This window comes from Convolutriloba macropyga, chromosome 12 (genome assembly GCF_964194025.1).
Source record: "Convolutriloba macropyga chromosome 12, txConMacr16.3, whole genome shotgun sequence".
Lineage (NCBI taxonomy): Eukaryota > Metazoa > Xenacoelomorpha > Acoela > Convolutidae > Convolutriloba > Convolutriloba macropyga.
In genome coordinates, this window is record NC_134479.1 from 9,521,927 (window position 1) to 9,543,551 (window position 21,625).

The following is a 21,625-nucleotide window of genomic DNA, read 5'->3' on the forward strand; positions in this document are numbered from 1 at the left end:
ATCATGTTCCGCAACTACTGAATCCATCTCAAAGTAACTTTCCACACCAAACACAAGTCCCTATTGCCCATTCCCCGCATAATATCCCTCCACCTCTAAACCCACTCGTGAACCCGCCTCCCGTGTTCCCATCTCAACATCTTTTTATTCCTCAGCCTCCCGTGATTCCGTCGCCCCCTCCAGCGAGCACAGCAACATACTTATCCGTCCCCAACATTCCACAACAAAACATTGTCCATTCACCTCAAGCCCGCCTGTTACCTTGCCCTACCGCACTCAAACTTCCCCTTAACCGTAACACCGATTATAATTTGTGGCGTTTTCCTCAAAATATTCTCCCAAACGTAAACCAGGCGAAAAATAATGCAACCGTCTATAACAACGTTCAATCTAACCTACCCCCAAGCACAGCTAACCCCACCATCAGCCATCCCATCTTGCAAATGAGTGCACAACATAATCCAAATAGCAACTACGCAGCTAACTGTAGCATCCCTGTTAACCCCTTTAGTACAACTACTAACATCGCGCCACCTTTCGTCACGCCGGTTATACATCCAACATACGGGCATACTGCTCCGATACCATTGTGTTGGGGTGGCCCACCGTATCCCACGCCTCCAACGCCAGTATCTGAAAATGCAAGCTTGATTAAGGCATTCACTGACGCCTTATCTAGCAAGAGGAATGACCCGCTACCCGAATGGAAGTTGTCCCATTTGGACAAACTCAACAGCTTTCCACCACTGAAGATGCATAATAGCGATAACATCATTAACCACTCGGGATGCATTTCAAGTCTTGTCGGGGTATTTAAATCGCTGTCATATGATTCGGATTTAAAGAGTGCTGCGCTTCTCAACACTGCCGTACAGAAGCTACCAACCAACATGAAGGAGTCATGGTCACTCTTCACGGTCAAAAAGCATTGGGTGAAACCTAACCTTCTCGATTTCAACGATTGGTTGAAAGAGAAGGCTGAAGCGCACGATTTAATGAAGAATACCGCAACTAAAGCAAGGACTGAGGATACCAACAACTCAGTAACAAGATCAAAAGTTGCTTCAAAGGCATTTGCTGCAAATACGCAACAGAAGAGTAACCCTAAGCCGCAACAGAGATCTCCGTCAACATCAATCTCTAGTTGCATTGTATGCAAAGGCAGCCACCGGTTGTGGGAATGCCGTGTCTTTAAGGAAAAGACCCCCACACAGAGAGCCAAGGTCGTGGCTGAGGCAAAGCTCTGTTTCTCTTGTTTGCGTGATAAACACATGTTTAGGCAATGCCCAAGTCCCCGTAAATGTAGGAAAGATGGTTGCAACAGCTCCCATAACACCTTACTTCATGGAGCTGAAAGGGTTTTTCCAGCTAAACCCTCAACAAACAACAACATCGATACTTCGAAGTCGAACGCAAGTAGGCCATCTACTGGTCAACAGCAACCAAGCAAAACAACCACTTTGTCTTACGTGACGGATGTCAAAGGCCTCCTTCAGGTCACGGAACTGAAAGTTACTAACCCTTCTGGTACTAGTACTACGGCGTTGGTTTTATGCGATACCGCTTGCAGTAACTCTTGGGTGTCCGATAGTCTCGCAGCTAGACTCGGTTTGCAGGGTACCGCATTAAAACTGACCGTCAAGGGTATAAACGCGGAAGAACTCAAAGACACAAAGGTGGTTCAATTGACTGTGACACCTCATAAAGACCAAGACTCCGAAGCATTCACTGTGCGTCCCTACGTGAGGGAAACATTAAACGTAGGTTCCGACATCATTGACGTCAAGTCCATGCAAGAAACTTACCCACATTTGGCAGTTCTAGATCCAGTAAGATATAGCTATGGAGAAATTGAGATGATACTTGGACAGGATGTCTACCATGCCATCCGCCCGTTAGAGTATTTTTCAGCCGACGAAAAGTGCTCACCGTTCGCCGTCCGCTTACCCATAGGTTGGGTTTTAAGTGGCCCACTCCCGTCAAGTTCAAGTTTAGTCTCGGTGTGTTTCAAAGCCAGTATTGAACAGGATTTTGAATTAGCTTGTCAGGTTAAATCCTGGTATGATATGGAATCGTACGGCGCGTTCAAGCAAGTTGACCCACGATCCGCAGCGGATGCTCGCGCGCAGGAAATACTTGAAACAACAACCTTCCATAACGGCCAAAGATACGATGTCGGTATGTTATGGGCTGATGACAACATCCAGCTCCCGAATAACTACTTTTCGTCACTGGTACAGCTCAAGTCTCTCGAAAAGCGGCTCTCGAGAGATACATCATTGAAAGAAACTTATGCTAATACCATCCGTGAAGACTTGAAAAAGGTTACTTGAAAACAGTCCCTGATGCTCACAAGGTAGAGCAGCGGTCGGATAAAGAGTGGTACCTATCACATCATCCCGTGATCAATCCGAACAAACCGGGGAAAGTGCGTAGGGTATTAAATGGTGCAGCAAAGTTCCAAGGTACTTCTTTGAATAAATCTTTGCTCACTGTCCCCGACCTGCTCCAAAACCTAATCCACGCACTACTTAGGTTCCGTCAGCATCAATTCGCCGTGTCCGCAGATATTGAGGGTATGTTCCTCCAAGTGGGTGTCCCTGACTGTGACCAGCCATCAATGCGTTTTTTGTGGCGGGAGGACCCCACAACAAATGTTGTAGTGTATCAATACACGCGCCATATATTCGGGGCTAAAGACTCGCCCTTATGCGCTAACTATGCACTGCAACGCACGGCCAGAGACAATGTTATTCAGTACCCGGAAGCAACCAATGCCGTCCTAGAAAACTTCTACATGGACGATTACTTGGATTCGGTGGAGTCACCTGAGAGGGCTCTCAAAAGATCGAAGGAGTTGGTGCAACTTCTCCATCTAGGTGGGTTCAAGCTTACTAAGTTTGTAAGCAATGTACCAAATCTGGCTGATCGAATTGATGGGTCAACTCAGTCTACCGAACCAAAAGTAATTGCCTCATCTAAGGAGGATTCTTCGCACGTGCTTGGGTTGAAATGGGATCACAACAATGATACTCTAGTTGTGAGTCGGGGTACCTCCAGTACTGTAACTAAGTCTTTAACACAACGCTTGGTATTGAGCCTAGTGTCTAAGGTGTTTGATCCCATTGGCCTAGTGGCACCATTTACTGTTGGTGCCCGATTGTTACTAAAGGACATCTGGCGTGTCAGCGGGCAGCACTGGGATGAAGAATTACCAAAAGACACTGTTGAAAGGTTCCCCGAATGGAGTGTAGAACTACCCAAGCTTGCAGAAATCACTATACCAAGGAGCTACTTTTCGGGAAACTTTAAACACCTGGAACTACCCATGTTTGGCGATAGTTCCCAAGAGGTCTTCAGCGCTGTTGCATTCCTCCGAGCCCAAGTAAACACTTCTAGTGGGCCAAAAACAGAGCTTGCATTTGTCCTGGGTAAAGCTCGCGTAGCACCTATGAAGGTGATGACAATTCCAAAGCTAGAGCTGCAAGCTGCTTTACTGGCCGCTCGGTTGAAACAAGATATCTGTCGAGCCCTTACTGTGCATGTCAACAAAGTTTATATGTGGACTGACAGCACTACTGTCTTGCAGTGGCTCAACTCCACAAGCAAGCAGCCAATATTTGTTGCAAACCGCGTATGCGAGATTTTAGAACACACTAGCGTTGACGAATGGAACCACGTCGCCTCAAACGATAATCCAGCAGATGCCGGTACTCGTGGTATGTCCGCTGAGGTTTTGCAATCAAGTAGCTGGGTGAGGGGTCCAGATATCTTAAGAACCAAGGAATTCCCGTTCGAACCAAGCATCGAAGTAGTTAAAAACATCAAACTTGGTATAGTAACTAAGGAAACTGACAAAAACCAATACATCATTGGCCGCATCCGTAACCAAGTCAACTAAGGAACCACCCCCGCATTTAATTCCCTTTGATAAGTACAGTTCTTATCAGAAGTTGCTTCGGATAACTGCATACATACTCCGGCTGTTACCCTCACACGAATGTTAACGTAATGCCGATGGTAGCATCATAGATCCCACTGAGCTTGACGAAGCCGAGCGTCATCTTCAGTATCTCGTTCAATGAGAATCTTTTACTTCCGAAAGGAAAGATCTCCAGGAATATAAACACGTTAAACGGAGTAGCCGTATTGCCCCGTTTTCACCCTTCGTCGGACCAAATGGTCTAATTCGTTCGGCTGGCCGCATCAAACGGTTGGTTGAAGTTGATTTTGATGTAAAACACCCTATCGTTCTCGACGCGCGCCATTTCTTTGTAAAGTTGTTCCTTAGGCACACCCACGTTAAACATCATCATCAAGGTATTGACTACCTGCTGGCTAAAGTAAAAGAACGTTATACCATCCTTAAATTACGTTCCTCACTACGTTCCATTAAATCTAACTGCCTTACGTGCAGAAAACTTCGAGCCGCCACTATCCAACCAATCATGGCTGACCTCCCAATAGAAAGACTCGCATACCAGTCTCCTCCCTTCACAAACACTGGGGTCGACTACTTCGGCCCGTTTTACGTTACTGTGCGTAGGACAACCGAGAAGAGGTGGGGTTTCCTCTTCACATGCTTAACCACTCGTGCCGTTCATGTTGAAATTGTTCCGTCCATGGACGCCAGTTCGTGTGTAATGGGAGTGGAGCGTTTCGTCTCACGTCGAGGTACACCGGCCATTATTTTGTCAGACAATGGCACTAACTTTGTTGGCACGGAAAAAGAACTACGCGAGAACATCGAAAAGTGGAACACCATCAACATCGCTGTAGAACTTGCCCACAAAGGCATCAAGTGGAGGTTCAACTCGCCCAGTGCGCCACACCAAGGTGGCATCTGGGAGAGGCTAGTACGTAGTTTCAAGCGCGTACTTTACACAATCCTTGGAACACGTCGCCTCACAGATGAGGTTTTAAGTACCACTTTTTGCCTGGTCGATCATGCACTTAATTCACGCCCGTTAACGCCCGTAAGCGCCGACCCGTCCGACCTAGGCGCATTAACACCTAATCACTTTCTCCTCGGTAACCAAGCACGTAGTCTCCCTTCCATCATTGGCGTAGACGAGTTTGATCACCGTAAACGTTACGCCCGCGCGCAGTCCTACGCTAACGCTATTTGGTCTCGTTGGATCAAAGAATACGTTCCGGCGCTGAACCGACGTTCCAAGTGGCAGACGCCTGCCGACCATCACCTTAAGACCGGTGATTTGGTTTGGGTAGTTGAAGAAACCAACCCAAGGGGTTACTACCCCACTGCTCGGATCACTGAACTCCGTTACGGTTCCGACAGCGTCGCACGCTCCGCCGTATTGCGCACGTCCTCTGGATCGCTCGTTCGCCCGCTTGTAAAATTAGTACCCATTCTCCCAGCATGTTCTTCTGGGCCGGAGGATGTTAGTAACTAAATAGATTTAAAGCGTGTAATATATATCAAAATGCGTCATTTTATTAGCCAATCAGAATCGAGTATTTAAATACGCATAGAAATCGTTCCAATTTACGTACAAAGCTCGGAAAAAATGCAAATAACATAATTTCGTTAAACCTAATAATTAAACCTATCAAGTAAGAATCGTTTGAACTTAATAATTTTTGGTTTTTTGCACGGTTTCGAATAGAATGGTGACCAGCGTTGATCACAATTATCAAAAACAGACTGATACCAGTTAAATGAGCAAAAAGACTTTGCCGTCTAAACTCTCACTTGTTGCTATTATCGTACCAATGTTATTACGTTGCTATGTACGTACGATACTTATACGTGGCTGTGTTCGCCAAAACTTAAACGTTGCTTCATGATGATTTATAGTCGATTTTGATCGTTTGCTACATAATACGAAAAGATTGAATTGAAACTCCAAAACGGTAGACTGTTTTACTTCTCAGCTACACTGAATATGTCTGATCGAAGGACTCGCCCGCTGAAAACGAAGCTGGTAAGCACCACGTGAGTTCCTATAGTTTTTTCTATACTCCGGTTGTTCCTATAAGAATGAAAGTCGGCCAACTCTTCACTTAGCCACTTAATTCTTTATCTGAATTGCTATTATGCTGTATTATAGTAATAAATTCTCAATTTGGTCAACGATCGGAAGTGTTTTTGGTTGAACTCATTTCACAAATAACACTTGTTTTGCTGCTCCAACATTGGATCATAAGAACATAACCGGGTAAAGCAGGGTGAATTGCTCTCAGACAACCGACGAGCCGTTAGCATTGGTAGAAGCCAGCTTGGGTTTATAAATAACTTATATATTATTTCATGTGTGAAACAGTCAAAATTTTATTTGATCCACTTAACCCGCAAACGTATCGTTTTTCTTTGGAACTTCAACTTACAGCTAACCTTTTTTAGAGACATAATACATAAGCAGGGATCTTATTTAGACATAAAACACTCAGTTTTTACTTCTATTACGGGGTTATTTTGTAAATCAGTGAACATGAAAAGACTTGGCAGAGAAACCCAAGACATATTTTTCTCTGCCTAGAGAGGCGCTAAGTCATTGGGTGACGTTCACGAATTTTCCCTGAAAATGATTTCTTTGACAGAAAACGTGTAATTGAGTGCCAAATCTGTAAGCGAGTTGCCCTCATTAAATGAAAAACATCGCATCTTTATGATGTCAACCTTAACTCTGCTCAGAGAAACCCAAGACTTGGGTTCTGTGCTGCCCAGAAACCCAAGTTTTGGCCTCTCTCTGCCCAGAGGGGTCTCAAGTCTTGGCTGCGCTACCCAATTCTTGGCATCTCTCTGCCAAGACCTGGTCTCTGGAAAATCTCTAAATCAGGCCTGATGGGCTCTGGGGCTTCGGTACGGGTAGGTAGATTTGGGGTAGCTGGAGGGGACACGAGGGGGCTAAGCTGGAGTGGGAGTTGGGGCGCGATTGGAGCGGTGTAACTGCATTTTACACTATGTATTCTCAGTGGCTTCGATGAATTGTACACCTGGGGAATCTAAGACAGAGATCTAAGAGAGATGCTCAGCCACATAATGACTTTAGGTTTCTGGGATTTTCTTGCCGATCCCGTTTTTGGCAATGAAAAGTAAGAAGCTTTAGACAAAAAAAGGGTCCAGTAAAAATGTCAAAAAGACCACATAACTGAGATAGTTGCAACAAACTTTGTTTGATAGCGTTTAATAATTAATTTTGAATTTAAAATGGTTGCTTCGAATAAGACAACCGATTTTCTGCTCTATATCTGATAATAATCGTCAGTTTTGAAATAGACCAAGTATTATTTGTTCTCGGATATCGATGAATTAAATGAGTTAGTAGCATATCTATGTTCGAAATGACAATAAGTTTACCAAGTTATATGTTTACTTCTAGTGTTACTAGTGTTACTACTAGTGAGAAGAGACTTCCAAGCTCACCCAAAGCTGCTGGCTCGCTTTTTCGAATTGTAGTGAAGGAATGAACGTTTCATTCTGTGAGAGAAGAGTTGATTCCACCCATTGTCCCAAAAGCTGGAAAACAGTCAATGTTTCCTATGATATAACCTATTAAATGTTTGGATTGTGTTTATTTTTAAAATTCTGAGCAAAACGTTAACGACTGATTTGAATTCAAGTTATTTTGATTGGCACAACTGCCACTGCTTTGTGGAGACTTAATTTAATTTCTTTTATTTTCGGTTTTGCAAAGGAGTTATATCCGTTAGTTTTCCTCATATAGAATTTCCCCTGAAAAAAAGCCAAAAATTTGAACCGTTTTATATCAGCAATGTTACGAAATAAATAAGTAAGCGAGATATTATTAGCCAATCAGAATTGAGTATTTAGATTCGAATTTAAATGCGTATAAAACGTTCTAATATACGTAGAAAGTTCCGAAAAAGTTCATTTAACCTAATTTTAAGTAAATATAACCATGATATGTATCGATTAAGCTGGTTTTCGGCTTAATATTTTTAGGTTTTCTAGACAATTGCCGATTGAATACGAACTGATTTTACGTCAATAACATCAGACAAAAAACCAGTAAAAGAGCATCGAAAAAACCTTGCCGCCTAAGTTTCACTTGTTGCTATGTACGAACTATACTTAATACGTTATAGTCTTAATGCGTTGTTATTATTGATTTCTCGCTATACGTTGCTTTATACTTTACATTTGAAACGAATTGAAATCGATCTACTGATTATGAAATTGTTTTATCAGAGACATTTTGGTACCGCGACGCTTACGAACACCATTTGTTAGCGTAAATGTCGCAATAAGGTTATTAAATAGGAGTAAATGTCGACATACGAATATGTCATTAACTGATGAAATTGACAGTTATGATTACAATATCACAGATTTTCAGTGCTGTCCAATTTATTGAGTTCCAGACAATTTGTTACAGCTTCTTGAAACACCTTTAAATTACAATGATGGATCCGTTGGTGTCAAAAAATTGACATCCGAGTGTGCAAAAACAGCTGAGTATTTGTGCACACCGCACGTAGACGAAGTTTCACAATGATTTGGAATGGATTCAAGACGACGTGAAAGCTGCAGTGAAGAGAGAGCTTGTCATTGCAAACACACGACTGATAAAGAAGTTGAGAAACGAGCAACAACTGCTTTTTCAGGAACGGTCAACGGCCTGTTCTTGACGACACATTGAAAAAAATTGATGAGGTTGATCTGTGGCATGGCTTGTGATAAATTGACGCCTTGCTTTGCTTACTACAATAGATTAAACCGCATCAGTGTCTTTGTGAAAACGACAAAACTGTAAGAACGGAACAATTATTTTTGTGGCAGTAAATTAAAGTAAATATTGATTTAGACGGCAAGAGACCCAACCCTTGAACTGTTTTTTTGGATATTGCATTTGGTCTTAAAATTTAACTAATCTTTGTAAAAAACATTAATAGGGGGGCCATAAACGTATTTTTTGAGACGAAAAAACATCAATTATGAAAATTTTTGGTAGATTTACCAAAAATTCGAGAAAAATGATATAGCCGGTTCGTAGATCAAGGAATAACCTCTGATAAAGAGAAAATTGAGAGAAAATTATGCTAATTTGTCCAATTTTAAAAATTTTTGGTCAATTTTGATGCAAATCAAAAAAATATAGAATATCAATATTGAATATTGATAAACCGTACTTTCAGGCATAAAACCGTCCAATTAACCGGATTACCGTTCCGTAATCAAAAATTTTCAAGAAATTGACCAAAATTGGAAAAAATTGGACAAAGACAAAAAAATTTGACAAATTTGTCAAAAAATTATTTGTCTCATCAAGAAGGCTCGTAAATTGAGTGAAACTCAATAAACACAAGAAAATTTTTACAACCTCCGGCCAACAAAAAATTTGAAACAGAGAAAATCGAAACCCTATAAATTTTTCTCGTTGCTCGTTTATGTGCCGTTTCGTCCGCATCCTTTTCGCCCTTTAACATTCCAATTCTCCGTGTTCCGTTTTTTTTTTCTCAAAAACGTCGCTCTCCCAAAACTTTGCTTTTCATTTTTCTTCGCTACTTTTCCGATTTTCGATGTAGTATGTCATATGTGATGAAGTATGTTGTTGTTCTTGCTGTAGTATGTTGAGTATGCTAGTATGCTGGTTTGTTGTTTAGGTCTTATAGCTTTCTAGGGTGTGACTTAAGTTTATTCTCGAGTTACGGCTGGATTGCCCTTTGACTTTTCAACTTTACTAATTTACTAGCCTTTCTGTTGAAGTATATTTATTTTGCTGCTTTATGTTTTTGTGTACCTGTATGATTGCTAGTTGGTTTGGTCTTGTTGCCTTCCAGGGTGTGACTTAAGTTTATTCTCGAGTTACGGCTGGGTTGTTTCTTGACTTTTCGAACTATCTTAGTCTACAAATACACTATTGTAATTTATTCAATTTTGCTGTAGTTTGTTTAATACCGTTAGTATGCTGATTGTTTGTTTTGGTTTGGGTTTTGCTAGGATGTGACTTAAGTTTATTCTGGAGTTACGGCTAGTTAATTTCTCGACCTTTTCATTCTTTTAGTGTACTACTGCATTGCCGTAAATTAGTTTGTCGTTAAATTTGTCGTTATAAACCCATTATGAACTATGTTTGAGTGTCTTGCAGTAGTTTCTCTCCTTCTTCCTGGGGTGTGACTTAAGTTTGTTCTGGAGTTACGGCTAGGTTGTTTGCTTGAGTTTTTGCTGTGGTCTGCTAACATAGTTCTATCCAACCTCAATTCCCGCCCGTTCTCTCCCACCGTCCCGTTTCGTTGCGTAGCGCGTTCTCCACCCGCTTTCCCGCACGTCCCGTTTCCGTTCCGTCGCGCACTGCTCGCTCGACTTCTCGTCTGTCCCGTTTCCGTCGCGTCGCGCGTTGCTCGCTCGACTTCCCGTCCGTAACGTCTCCGTTTCGTCGCGCGTTGCTCGCTCGACTTCCCGTGTGTCCTTTGCCTCCCTCCGCGTTGAGCGCATAGCGTTCAGCGCTCCACTTCTATTTTTGTCGGGCACAGTGTGCTTGACGACCTTCTTTGCTCTTTGGGTGGTTTGTTTTACAGACTGTCTACAGTGTGCTGTGTCTGGGGTCGTTTGCGTTGGGTTTGTTTTGCGTGGATTTGATTTCTTTGGAGTGTGCATATAATAGATAACCGTGTGCTGTGGTAGTTTTGCTGGTATTTAGAAATAATAACATCGTGATGTCTAATAGTCTTGATCAAAAAGTCAAAAAGTTGTACGCTGCCAGGTCAAAGCGTGAAGCTGAATTGCATGCTATACATGAAGATATTCTTCATTGTATAAATAGTCAAAGTAGGCGAGTGAAAGTTGAACGCCTAGTAACAAAGTGCAACGAAGCATTTATGACCGTTGTAGACAAAATTGAGGACCTGATTGCATTTGCTGGAAAAACAGAAGATCCAAGTGCACTTGTTCCTTCATTAGAGTCTTACTTGGAAGCAATGACAACTAAGAATGACAAGATACTCACTTCAGCACGAAACTACATCAACACAGCTGATGATAAAGTGAGTGAGTTCCAGGAACCAAGGGCTTCCATTCGTTCTAGACTTCCCTCAATTATGACCTCGTCAAAAACATCCAGTCAGCGTAAACATGATTACGTAATTGCTAAAATGAAGCGCGAAGAAATTGAAAAACAGAATGAGGCAGCCATTCGCCTTGCTAAACAGAAAAAGCAAATGGAATTAGATGAACTGGAGGAAAACAACAGGAAACGTTTGGCAGAGGCAACTCTGCAAGAATTTGAATTGCTGGACGCCGTTTCTAAAGGTAGCCAATCTGAAACAACTGCAAGTGCCAGGAGCTCAATGAGAAGTGAAACGGCTGTCCAAGACTGGATCAACACCTCACTTGCTTTAAATTTTCACAATGAGGAGAAAACTAGCGAACCAAAGGTTATGATTGACCCTCCAGAATGTCCTAGCCACAACAACGGCAAAACAGTGGAAGATCAGAACACTGAAATTTCAAGGCATTCCATCCCAAAAAATTGTCGAGGCAATTACATTTTAAGCAATGAGACCTTGCAGCAACTCGACCCCTATTATACTCCACCTGAAAATTTTTTGGCTGCTGCTAACACACAGGCGATGTACCAGGCGCACCTGAGGGCGCAAATGAATCATACAGGTCTACAAGGCACGGCGCCCCCAAGCATAACTAACCAAGGAACCGCGGATAGTCAGCCGCCTTCTGTACACGCCCCAGGGGCTTCTTCACCGCCTATTCAACAGCCCATTCCACCACAGACGTTCGCGCCACAAGAAAATCAGAATATTACAACCGAGGGTTTTCCCAATGCACATTTTCAAATTTCGCAATCCAGGGGACCTGAAACATCAAGTCTGCCCGAGAATAATTCGGCCCAGCGTATATGCCCCCGACAACAAGTTAATTTTGCCCCCCGAGCACCAAACGCCACTCTTCCTCCTTTTCCGACAACAAATCATCCAGCCCCCGCAATCAACGTTCCCCTGCACCCAAGCGCCCCACCAAGTCCAAACATTCAACAGCACAACTCCGAACCCGCTTATCCTAACGTCCTTCCGATTCCGAACCCAGTCTTCGCACCTAACCTCACTGCTCCCATCCCACACGCCCCTTTGAATAATCCTCCTCTCGTCAACAACACCTTCCGGAATAATAATAACAAAGTACACAAAGCTGTACGTTCCGTTGCTGCTCCTGTCCCAAATATGCCCATTATCCCATTTGACCAAAACTTTGTGCCAAATATGAGCCATTGGCGTTTTCCACAGCACAGACCGTCATTAGTCAACCAAGACGTTACCACCGTAAATAATGTTGCTCCAAATATACAGGCACACATCGCACCATCAGTTACTAATTTTCCACAACAAATATTTTCGAATTCACCCCTTTTGATTGATATGCAATCACCATCCGGCACACATCAGGAAAACCCGATTGCAACTACAAGTAATATTGTACCTGGTCTGGCCACTCCGGTTTTTCAGCCAACATACCCTTATGTTGGGCCCACTCCGTTGAGTTGGAGTGGTCCGCAGGTGTCTGCACCTGTCCCTCCGATACCGGACAATGCGTCATTGATTAGGGAATTAGCTGATGCAATAACCAGCAAGAAAAATGACCCCTTGCCAGAATGGAAACTTGCTCAGTATAATGGCGATCCATTACAATGGCACGAGTGGTATGGTCAATTCAAAAGCGCGATTGACTCGCAATCGCTAACTGATGACGTTAAATTGACATACCTCAAAACCCTCGTCACCGGTAAAGCAAAGATTGCAATCAACGAGTTTGCTTACTGTGGTTTAATGTACAAGGATGCATTAAGGACTTTAGAACGTAAATTTGGCCAGCCACAGGCAGTCGTAAGTGCACACTTGGATAAACTAAGCAATTTTCAGCCTCTCAAAATGCACAATAGTGATAACATCATTAACTATTCTGCAGCCATATCCAGCCTCGTAGGGGTTTTCAAGTCACTATCATATGATGCCGATTTGAAGAGCGCTTCCCTACTTAACCAAGCGGTACAGAAGTTACCACCAAACATGAAAGAGTCATGGTCACTCTTTACGGTTAAGAAGCACTGGGTTAAGCCTACCCTCCTAGACTTTAACGATTGGCTTAAAGAAAAGGCTGAGGCCCATGATCTTATGAAACAAAGCGCAACCAAGGCCAAACCTGAAGAGAACATGACTTCAGTAACCAAGACCAAGACAGCCTCAAAAGTGTTTGCATCAAATTCGCAACAAAGGGAAACAAAGAAGCAAATGCCATCTGCTTCCACAAATACTTACTTTCGATGCATTGTATGCAAAGGTAACCACCGGCTATGGGAGTGTCGAGTTTTCAAGGAAAAGACTCCAACCCAGAGAGCTAAGTTGGTGGCGGATAACAAACTTTGCTTTTCGTGCTTACGGGACAAGCACACCTTCCGCCAGTGCCCTCAACCAAGAAAGTGCCGAGCAGAAGGGTGCAATAGTTCGCATAACACACTATTGCATGGAGCAGATAGGGCTTTCCCAACAAAACAGTCGACAAACTCCAATACCATTCAACCTTCTGGCAACACAGGGCAAAGTAAAGCAGCTTCTAGTCAACTCCAGCCTAATAAGACCACAACAATGTCATCTGTTACTGATGTTAAGGGGCTCCTTCAGGTGACTGAATTGCAGTTGGTCAATTCGTCCGGTTTAGATACCAAGGCTTTAGTTTTGTGTGATACCGCCTGCAGTAACTCTTGGGTGGCCGGTAGTCTCGCAGATAGACTCGGTTTGCACGGTAAAGCACTAAAGCTAACTGTCAAGGGTATTAATACCGAAGAAGTAGTTGATACTAGGGTTGTTGAAGTTACTGTGAAACCAAAAGAACAACAAGATTTCGAACCATTCACCGTCAACCCTTTCGTTAAAGAGAGTCTGAACGTTGGCTCAGATATAATTAATGTACAGGCCCTGCAAGAGACTTACCCACACTTAGCAGTCCTTGATCCCGTAACATATTCCTATAAAGACATTGAGATGATACTCGGACAAGATGTCTATCATGCCATCCGCCCGTTAGAATACTTCTCTGCCGATGAGAAGCGTTCACCCGTTGCCGTACGCTTGCCCATAGGTTGGGTCTCAAGCGGTCCGTTACCATCAAGTTCGTGTTTAACCTCAACGTGCTTTAAAGTGAATATCGAACAAGACAATGAGTTAGCAAGTCAAGTAAAGTCATGGTACGACATTGAATCCTTCTGGGCAAACAAGCAGGTCGACTCAAGATCTGCAGCAGACGCAAGGGCTCACGAAATTCTTGAGAGTACCACCATACACAATGGCCTGAGATACGATGTCGGAATGCTGTGGGCAGCAGACACCATCCAGCTCCCAAATAATTACTTCTCCTCCCTTGTGCAACTAAAATCGCTCGAAAAACGTTTGGCCAAGGATGATGACCTCAGAGAGAAGTATGCTAGTACCATCAAGGAAGACCTAAATAAGGGGTATGTAATTGAGGTTCCAGACGCTCACAAGGTTGAGAGCCGGTCTGATAAAGAGTGGTACCTACCCCACCATCCGGTTTTAAACCCGAACAAACCAGGTAAGGTGCGAATGGAGCAGCAAAGTTTCATGGCGTCTCACTGAATAAATCGTTGCTCACTGGCCCTGATCTGCTCCAAAACCTTATTTATGTACTTCTTCGCTTCCGACAACATCGATATGCCGTCTCTGCCGACATCGAGGGAATGTTTCTACAGGTTGGTGTATTACCATCAGATCAACCATCACTTCGCTTTCTGTGGCGGGAGGACCCCACAACTAACGTTGTAGTGTATCAATATACGCGCCATATATTCGGGGCTAAAGACTCGCCCACATGCGCCAACTATGCATTACAACGCACTGCGAGAGACAATGCCAAGTTTTACCCCGAAGCTGCAAAAGCCGTCCTTGAAAACTTCTACATGGACGATTACCTTGACTCAGTGGAGTCTCCCGAGAAAGCCATCAATAGATCGAAGGAATTGGTACATCTTCTCCATCTCGGTGGGTTCAAGCTTACAAAGTTCGTAAGCAATGTACCAAATCTGGCTGACCGAATTGATGGTTCCCCTCAATCTACTGAGCCCAAGGTTATTGTTTCATGTCAGGAGGATTCATTGCATGTGCTAGGGTTAAAGTGGGATCACACTAATGACACTTTAGTTGTGAGTCGGGGTACAAGCTGCGCCATCACCAAGTCCCTCACGCAACGCTTGGTCCTAAGTCTTTTCTCGAAAGTCTTTGACCCCATTGGTCTTGTCGCATCGTTTACCGTCGGTGCGCGACTGCTCTTAAAAGACATCTGGCGTGTTACAGGACAACAATGGGATGACGAGCTCCCACAGGACATGGTTCAAAGATTTTTGGTTTGGAGTGCGGACTTACCAAAGCTTGAAAACATCAAAATTCCTCGAAGTTTCTTTAGTGGACCCTTTGATAATACAGAGTTGCATATGTTCGGTGACACTTCCCAGGATATTTTTAGTGCCGTCGCATTTCTTCGAGCCCGAGTAACAACTCCTACGGGCAAGATAAAAACAGAGCTTGCGTTTGTTTTGGGGAAAGCGCGCGTGGCGCCAATGAAGGCAATGACTGTCCCAAAACTGGAATTGCAAGCAGCTCTACTTGCCGCTCGGCTGAAGAACGAAATTATTCAGGCACTTACTGTAACTGTTAACCAAGTTTTCATGTGGACAGACAGCACGACCGTTCTTCAGTGGATAAACTCTAATGAAAAGCAACCGATCTTTGTTGCAAACCGCGTTTGTGAAATTTTGGAGTATACCAGCGTTGACCAATGGAACCACGTCGCAACTAAGGATAATCCAGCTGACGCTGGCACGCGTGGAATGTCCGCTGAGGTTTTGCAACTAAGCAGTTGGGTCAATGGTCCACATTTCTTATCTAACTCAAGTTTCCCTTTCGTACCGAACAAAGACGTCATTAATAACATCAAACTTGGCGTCAACCAAGCAGTCATCATAGAAGACACTGTATCTTTGACTACATCTGTCAAAAAACAGACAAATCCCGTTCCTTCATTGTTTCCGTTTGATAAGTTTAGTTCTTATCAAAAGTACTTGCGCATTGCCGCATACGTTCTCCGGCTTTTGCCGAAACATGCCGGCTACCGTAACCCCGATGGTAGCATTACTGACCCTACTGAGCTTGACGAAGCCGAGCGTCATCTACAGTACTTGGTGCAAGGAGAGTCTTTTGAAGCCGAAAGAAAAGATCTTCTTGACAATAAATCCGTTAAACGGAGTAGCCGAATTGCTCCACATTCACCGTTTATTAGTCCAAATGGGCTAATCCGTTCCTCGGGCCGCATCAAGCGGTTAGTTGAAGTTGGGTTTAACGTAAAATACCCAATCATCTTAGACGCACGTCATCCGTTTGTAAAACTGTTTCTTGAACACACGCACGTAAAGCATTTTCATCAAGGCGTTGAATACCTAAGATCAATTGTGCAGGAACATTATACAGTACTGAAACTAAGATCATCCTTGCGTTCCATCAAAGCACACTGCCTGAGATGCCGAGAATTCCGAGCTGTAACTATGCAACCAATCATGTCTGACTTACCTAAGGAGAGACTTGCTTACCAGTCTCCTCCCTTCACGAACACTGGCGTTGACTACTTTGGGCCATTCTATGTTACTGTCCGCCGAACTACTGAGAAAAGGTGGGGCTTCCTCTTCACCTGTCTCACTACGCGCGCTGTCCATGTCGAGATAGTTACATCCATGGACACCAGTTCTTGTGTTATGGGAGTTGAGCGGTTTGTGTCACGTAGGGGTACACCTGCCATGATTTGGTCGGACAACGGCACTAACTTTATTGGAGCGGAGAAAGAACTCCGAGAAAGTATTGAAAAGTGGAACGTTGTCAACATTGCAGCGGAGCTCGCTCACAAAGGTATTAAGTGGAGGTTCAATCCACCCAGCGCACCACATCAAGGTGGTATCTGGGAGAGGTTGGTACGCAGCTTCAAGCGCGTGTTGTATACTATTCTTGGCACGCGTCGCCTCACGGATGAGGTACTGCATACTACCTTTTGTCTCGTGGAGAATGCTCTCAATTCGCGTCCTTTAACACCCGTAAGCGCTGATCCGTGCGATTTGAACGCTTTAACGCCCAACCACTTTCTTTTAGGAGAACACTCTACCGGTATTCCGCCTGTTGTCGGCAATAATGAGTTCGACCATCGTAAACGTTACGCCCGTGCGCAGTCGTACGCGAATGCGATCTGGTCCCGTTGGATCAAAGAGTACGTACCGACGCTGAACCGACGCTCTAAGTGGCAGACGCCTGCCGAGCAACACCTTAAGAACGGTGACTTGGTTTGGATAGTTGAGGAAACCAACCCTAGGGGTTACTACCCAACCGCTCGGATTGTGGAACTCCGTTACGGCTCCGATAGCGTCGCGCGCTCCGCCGTTTTACGTACGTCGACCGGTTCACTCGTCCGCCCGCTTGTAAAACTTGTACCAGTTTTCCCAACATCTTCTTCCGGGCCGGAGGATGTTACGAAATAAATAAGTAAGCGAGATATTATTAGCCAATCAGAATTGAGTATTTAGATTCGAATTTAAATGCGTATAAAACGTTCTAATATACGTAGGAAGTTCCGAAAAAGTTCATTTAACCTAATTTTAAGTAAATATAACCATGATATGTATCGATTAAGCTGGTTTTCGGCTTAATATTTTTAGGTTTTCTAGACAATTGCCGATTGAATACGAACTGATTTTACGTCAATAACATCAGACAAAAAACCAGTAAAAGAGCATCGAAAAAACCTTGCCGCCTAAGTTTCACTTGTTGCTATGTACGAACTATACTTAATACGTTATAGTCTTAATGCGTTGTTATTATTGATTTCTCGCTATACGTTGCTTTATACTTTACATTTGAAACGAATTGAAATCGATCTACTGATTATGTAATTGTTTTATCAGAGACAAGCAACGAAAACAATTTGCCTCGCTTTGAGCGCTTCTCATGTACATAAAATCAAACACTATCCGATTCCACGTTTGTATGAGTGTATGAATGCTGATCTGATCCTTTTTTCCTCTATTAGTGCTTTTTCCTCTATCAAAAAAATATCAGCAAAGTTTTTGAATCTCAAACATGTAAATTCGAATAACCCCAATGTTATAAATTTACATGTTGTAATTTTATAAATCAAACATACTATATCTTTCCATTGAATAACTAAATATAATATAATAAGTTGCAGGAATTTAAAACAGGTGCAGGAACTAAGGCTTTTATTTCCGCTTTCCAACGAAGTTCACATTGTTTAAACAAACCAAAGCCCTCTTACGTTTGAAAACAAAGATACCGAAGATTTCTTACCCGGGTCGAGGTTTGGCGGTGAAATTTCATAAGAAATGCGTTGAAAAAAAATAATTTTCACCACGTATTTCTTACATCTTTTTGCGGTGAATCGTGGTGAATTATTTATTTACAACGGGTTCTCTGTATTCTTACGAAAAACCTTCTTCCTCACACGGGTTCGAACCCCTGACCTCCTGGTTCCCTTTAACTGCTTAGTCAACTGCGCCAACTGTCTCTTAGAACTTATAAATTTCTTGTGATTTTAAATTAGATTGAGTAAAATTTGGAAATCATATGTGGTGAATTTTTGCAAGAAATGCGGTGAAATGTGGTGAATTATTTTTTTCACCGCAATCACCGCATTTCTTACAAAAATTCATCGCATTTCTTACAAAAATTTACCCAAAAACCTCGACCCGGGTACAAATTCTTTGCCGTTTTTATTCGGTCTTCTCAACTACGGAATAGTCATTAGATTGTCTTCAAAAAATACCCCTTACTTTTTCGTCAGTTACGGTGTATAGTTTCAAGAAGTCCGCGTACATAGATCCAAACGACACGTTGAAATGTCCTTTACAAATTTTTGGCCCAGCTGAAACACACAAAAAAATTAAAAAATGCTCATCCTTTATGTGGTGAACACGTGACCATGAAATTTATTTTTACCTGTGATGTTCATGAAGCCGTTTATAAATGTGATCTCTTTGAAATCACTCCAAAGAGTAAGGGAATCGAAGTTTGACTGAGCGAAGACATTGATTGCGTAGAACCCAAACTCGTTTCCAGTTTTAAAGTTGAAGTATTTGTCTTTCAGAACAGACTGGCATGCCTCATTTGTAGTGCAATTATCCGACTCAGGCTGAATGCTTAAACAAAAATCAGGTGTCTTTTTAATTATAGCTCATTATATATAAAGCAATAAGAGTGGAGCTTGCCCGGAACAAACTCAAAAGAATATCGCAAGATAATCTTCTATATTGGAAATTCCTATATTCTTGAAAGATAAACTGTTGTCTTGCGAGATTTTTTAAAATAAACTTTTGAAATCAACAAACAGCGAAAAACAAACAACTTTTAACACCAACAAACAGCGAAAAATTTTGTTGAAAAAATTTGCAAACTTTAATGCTGAGTTCTTTCTTGACCAAATTTTTTCAAGCACTTCAGTCCGTTGAGTGAATCTCCATCCATTTCTTTGTGGGGTCATTCGCTTATTGGTATTCTTAGGGTCTTAGTTTTTGAGCCCTCAGAAACGCAGACCCTGAAAGAGGCTTAAAGGGTCGCGATAAGGCTAAGACTGGAGTTCTGGACGCCGGCTAACTTGCAAGGGTCCTGTAAGAGTTCGACGCTTATCTTGCAAGATTATTGCAACACGTGGACGCTTATCATGTAAGAATTTTGGAAGACTCCGACGCAAGCAATAATCTTACATGATCGACGCTTGTCTTGCAGGATTTTTGCTTATCCGACGGATAGTTTTCAAGACTCTTGCAAGATCTTGCAAGATAGCCGTCAGTAAAAGACTAGTTTCCTTCACAATTGGGACTAGTGGACATCGACTGGTTGAATTTTCGTAAATACGTGCATCAACATAACGCAATAACGTAAGACAAGTTACTCTAAAGCCGCTGGATTTATTAAAACAAGCTGGTTCTGCTTGATGTTAGAGGGTCACTATTAAAAAATTGAACGTTCTCAGTTTGCACCAGTTTAAACCATTTCTCACAATAGAAGTCATCTAATCCGTCGAGCAACGAAGAAAAGATTTTCACTTTGGCGTAGATAGAACATAGTATATGGTAGAATCACACTTTCTTTATTTTAAAACTAAAACAACTTGATGTGACAACTGAAATTATGACCAGCAAATTTCTCAAATTGTCATTTCATTTGATCCTTGATTTGACTCTTGATTCAAGAAATTCCAAGTATAAATAATGCTGATCTTAGAATTCAATCCACTAAGCATCAACACGAAGGACGACCCAGGGGGACAAAAAAATGTTATAAAAACGCAAAATCGAATTTGATGATGACGTAAATATTAAGTCCCTTTTTGTTTCTTCAAAGCCGTAGATATAAAGACCTCTACAATATTTTTCAGTAAAAGCAATTAGTAGAAACTTGCAAACAAAGAAATATTAAACGGAATCTTAAAACTTCTAAAACTGGAAAATTTTTGATCTAATACGAGTTGTTTCAAAGTTTTCTTCTCCTCTCAGATATAAATTTCACTTTTTTAAACTTTGTATTATCAACAAGGAAGCTCGGTAATGTGCGTTCACACATTAAGTTCCGACCCCGCTCATCTACATTTTTTACTTAATTGTCTACCAAATGAGGAAGAGATAAAAAAAAATAACATATCAACATATCGTTCAACAAACTACTAAAAGAATGAAACAATCTACTTTAGATGGTCTATGAGACCTGTGGCTACCATAATATGACTACCAGAAAAGACGGCAATAAAAATCAAATAGATACAAATATTAATTACGACCAAAACTCCTTGTCCATTTTTTGAAAACCACTAATAACCAAATCAAAAGGGCATCAGATAAAATTTATACTAAGAAGATTAACCAGTGCTTTTTGGAACAAAATGTGGGACTTGTCGTCAATGCGACTTGGCAACAAGTCGTCTAGAAATGAGCAAAAGTGGCATAAGTTTTTTGAAATATTGCTTTTTTTTTTAAAAAAAAGGTATTAAATTCAAACTGAATAGAAACATTACGCATCAAAGGAAATCATTGAGAGAGTCTTTTATACCCCAATGGAGAGCGACTGAGGCCTTTCGTTATCCATGATATGTCATACGACTACAAAAAGAACGACAAATTTAGGCAAAATTTGCAAGAAAAATTATGCACGAAAACGATGTCCCCCTAATCAATTAAATTTTAAGGTGATCACTAAAAACAATAACAGTCTTCGTTTCTGCTTTTTTTTGCAGTTTACAACATTCGTAAGTCAAATGAAGCCCATTAATGTGATACTGTGAAAAGAAAACAAAAACCTACAAATAAGGCAATTTTGCAAAAATCTCGAAAATTGGTTTTATTAAAACTGGTTGTTCCAAGAAGAAACACCATTAGAGGAAAAAAGACCGTTATGAAGAGCAAATTGTATTTCAAAAGATAAATGATGTGAATTGTATATAGAGATCCTTAGCTACAATTTAACAGAAATGAAATTGGCAGATCTCAAAAATCTATCTCATTTTTTTTATTAAAAGCAATTAATTTCAAAATTCATAGCCAACAAAAGCTTTCGACTAAAAGAGTGGACAGTT

General features: G+C 42.0%; 1 protein-coding gene across 1 annotated transcript in view; it reads right to left on the reverse strand.

Annotated features, from left to right (window-relative positions):
• The window catches only part of LOC142350986 (uncharacterized), a 64,068-nt gene that overhangs the window by 25,087 nt on the left and 17,356 nt on the right, over positions 1 to 21,625 (reverse strand). Inside the window, exons 5-7 of the mRNA XM_075403017.1 lie at positions 18,997 to 19,196; positions 18,831 to 18,922; positions 7,388 to 7,480 (exon numbers count right to left, since the gene is read on the reverse strand). Coding sequence (XP_075259132.1) covers positions 7,388 to 7,480; positions 18,831 to 18,922; positions 18,997 to 19,196 — 385 coding nt within the window. The remainder of the gene's footprint in view (positions 1 to 7,387; positions 7,481 to 18,830; positions 18,923 to 18,996; positions 19,197 to 21,625) is intronic.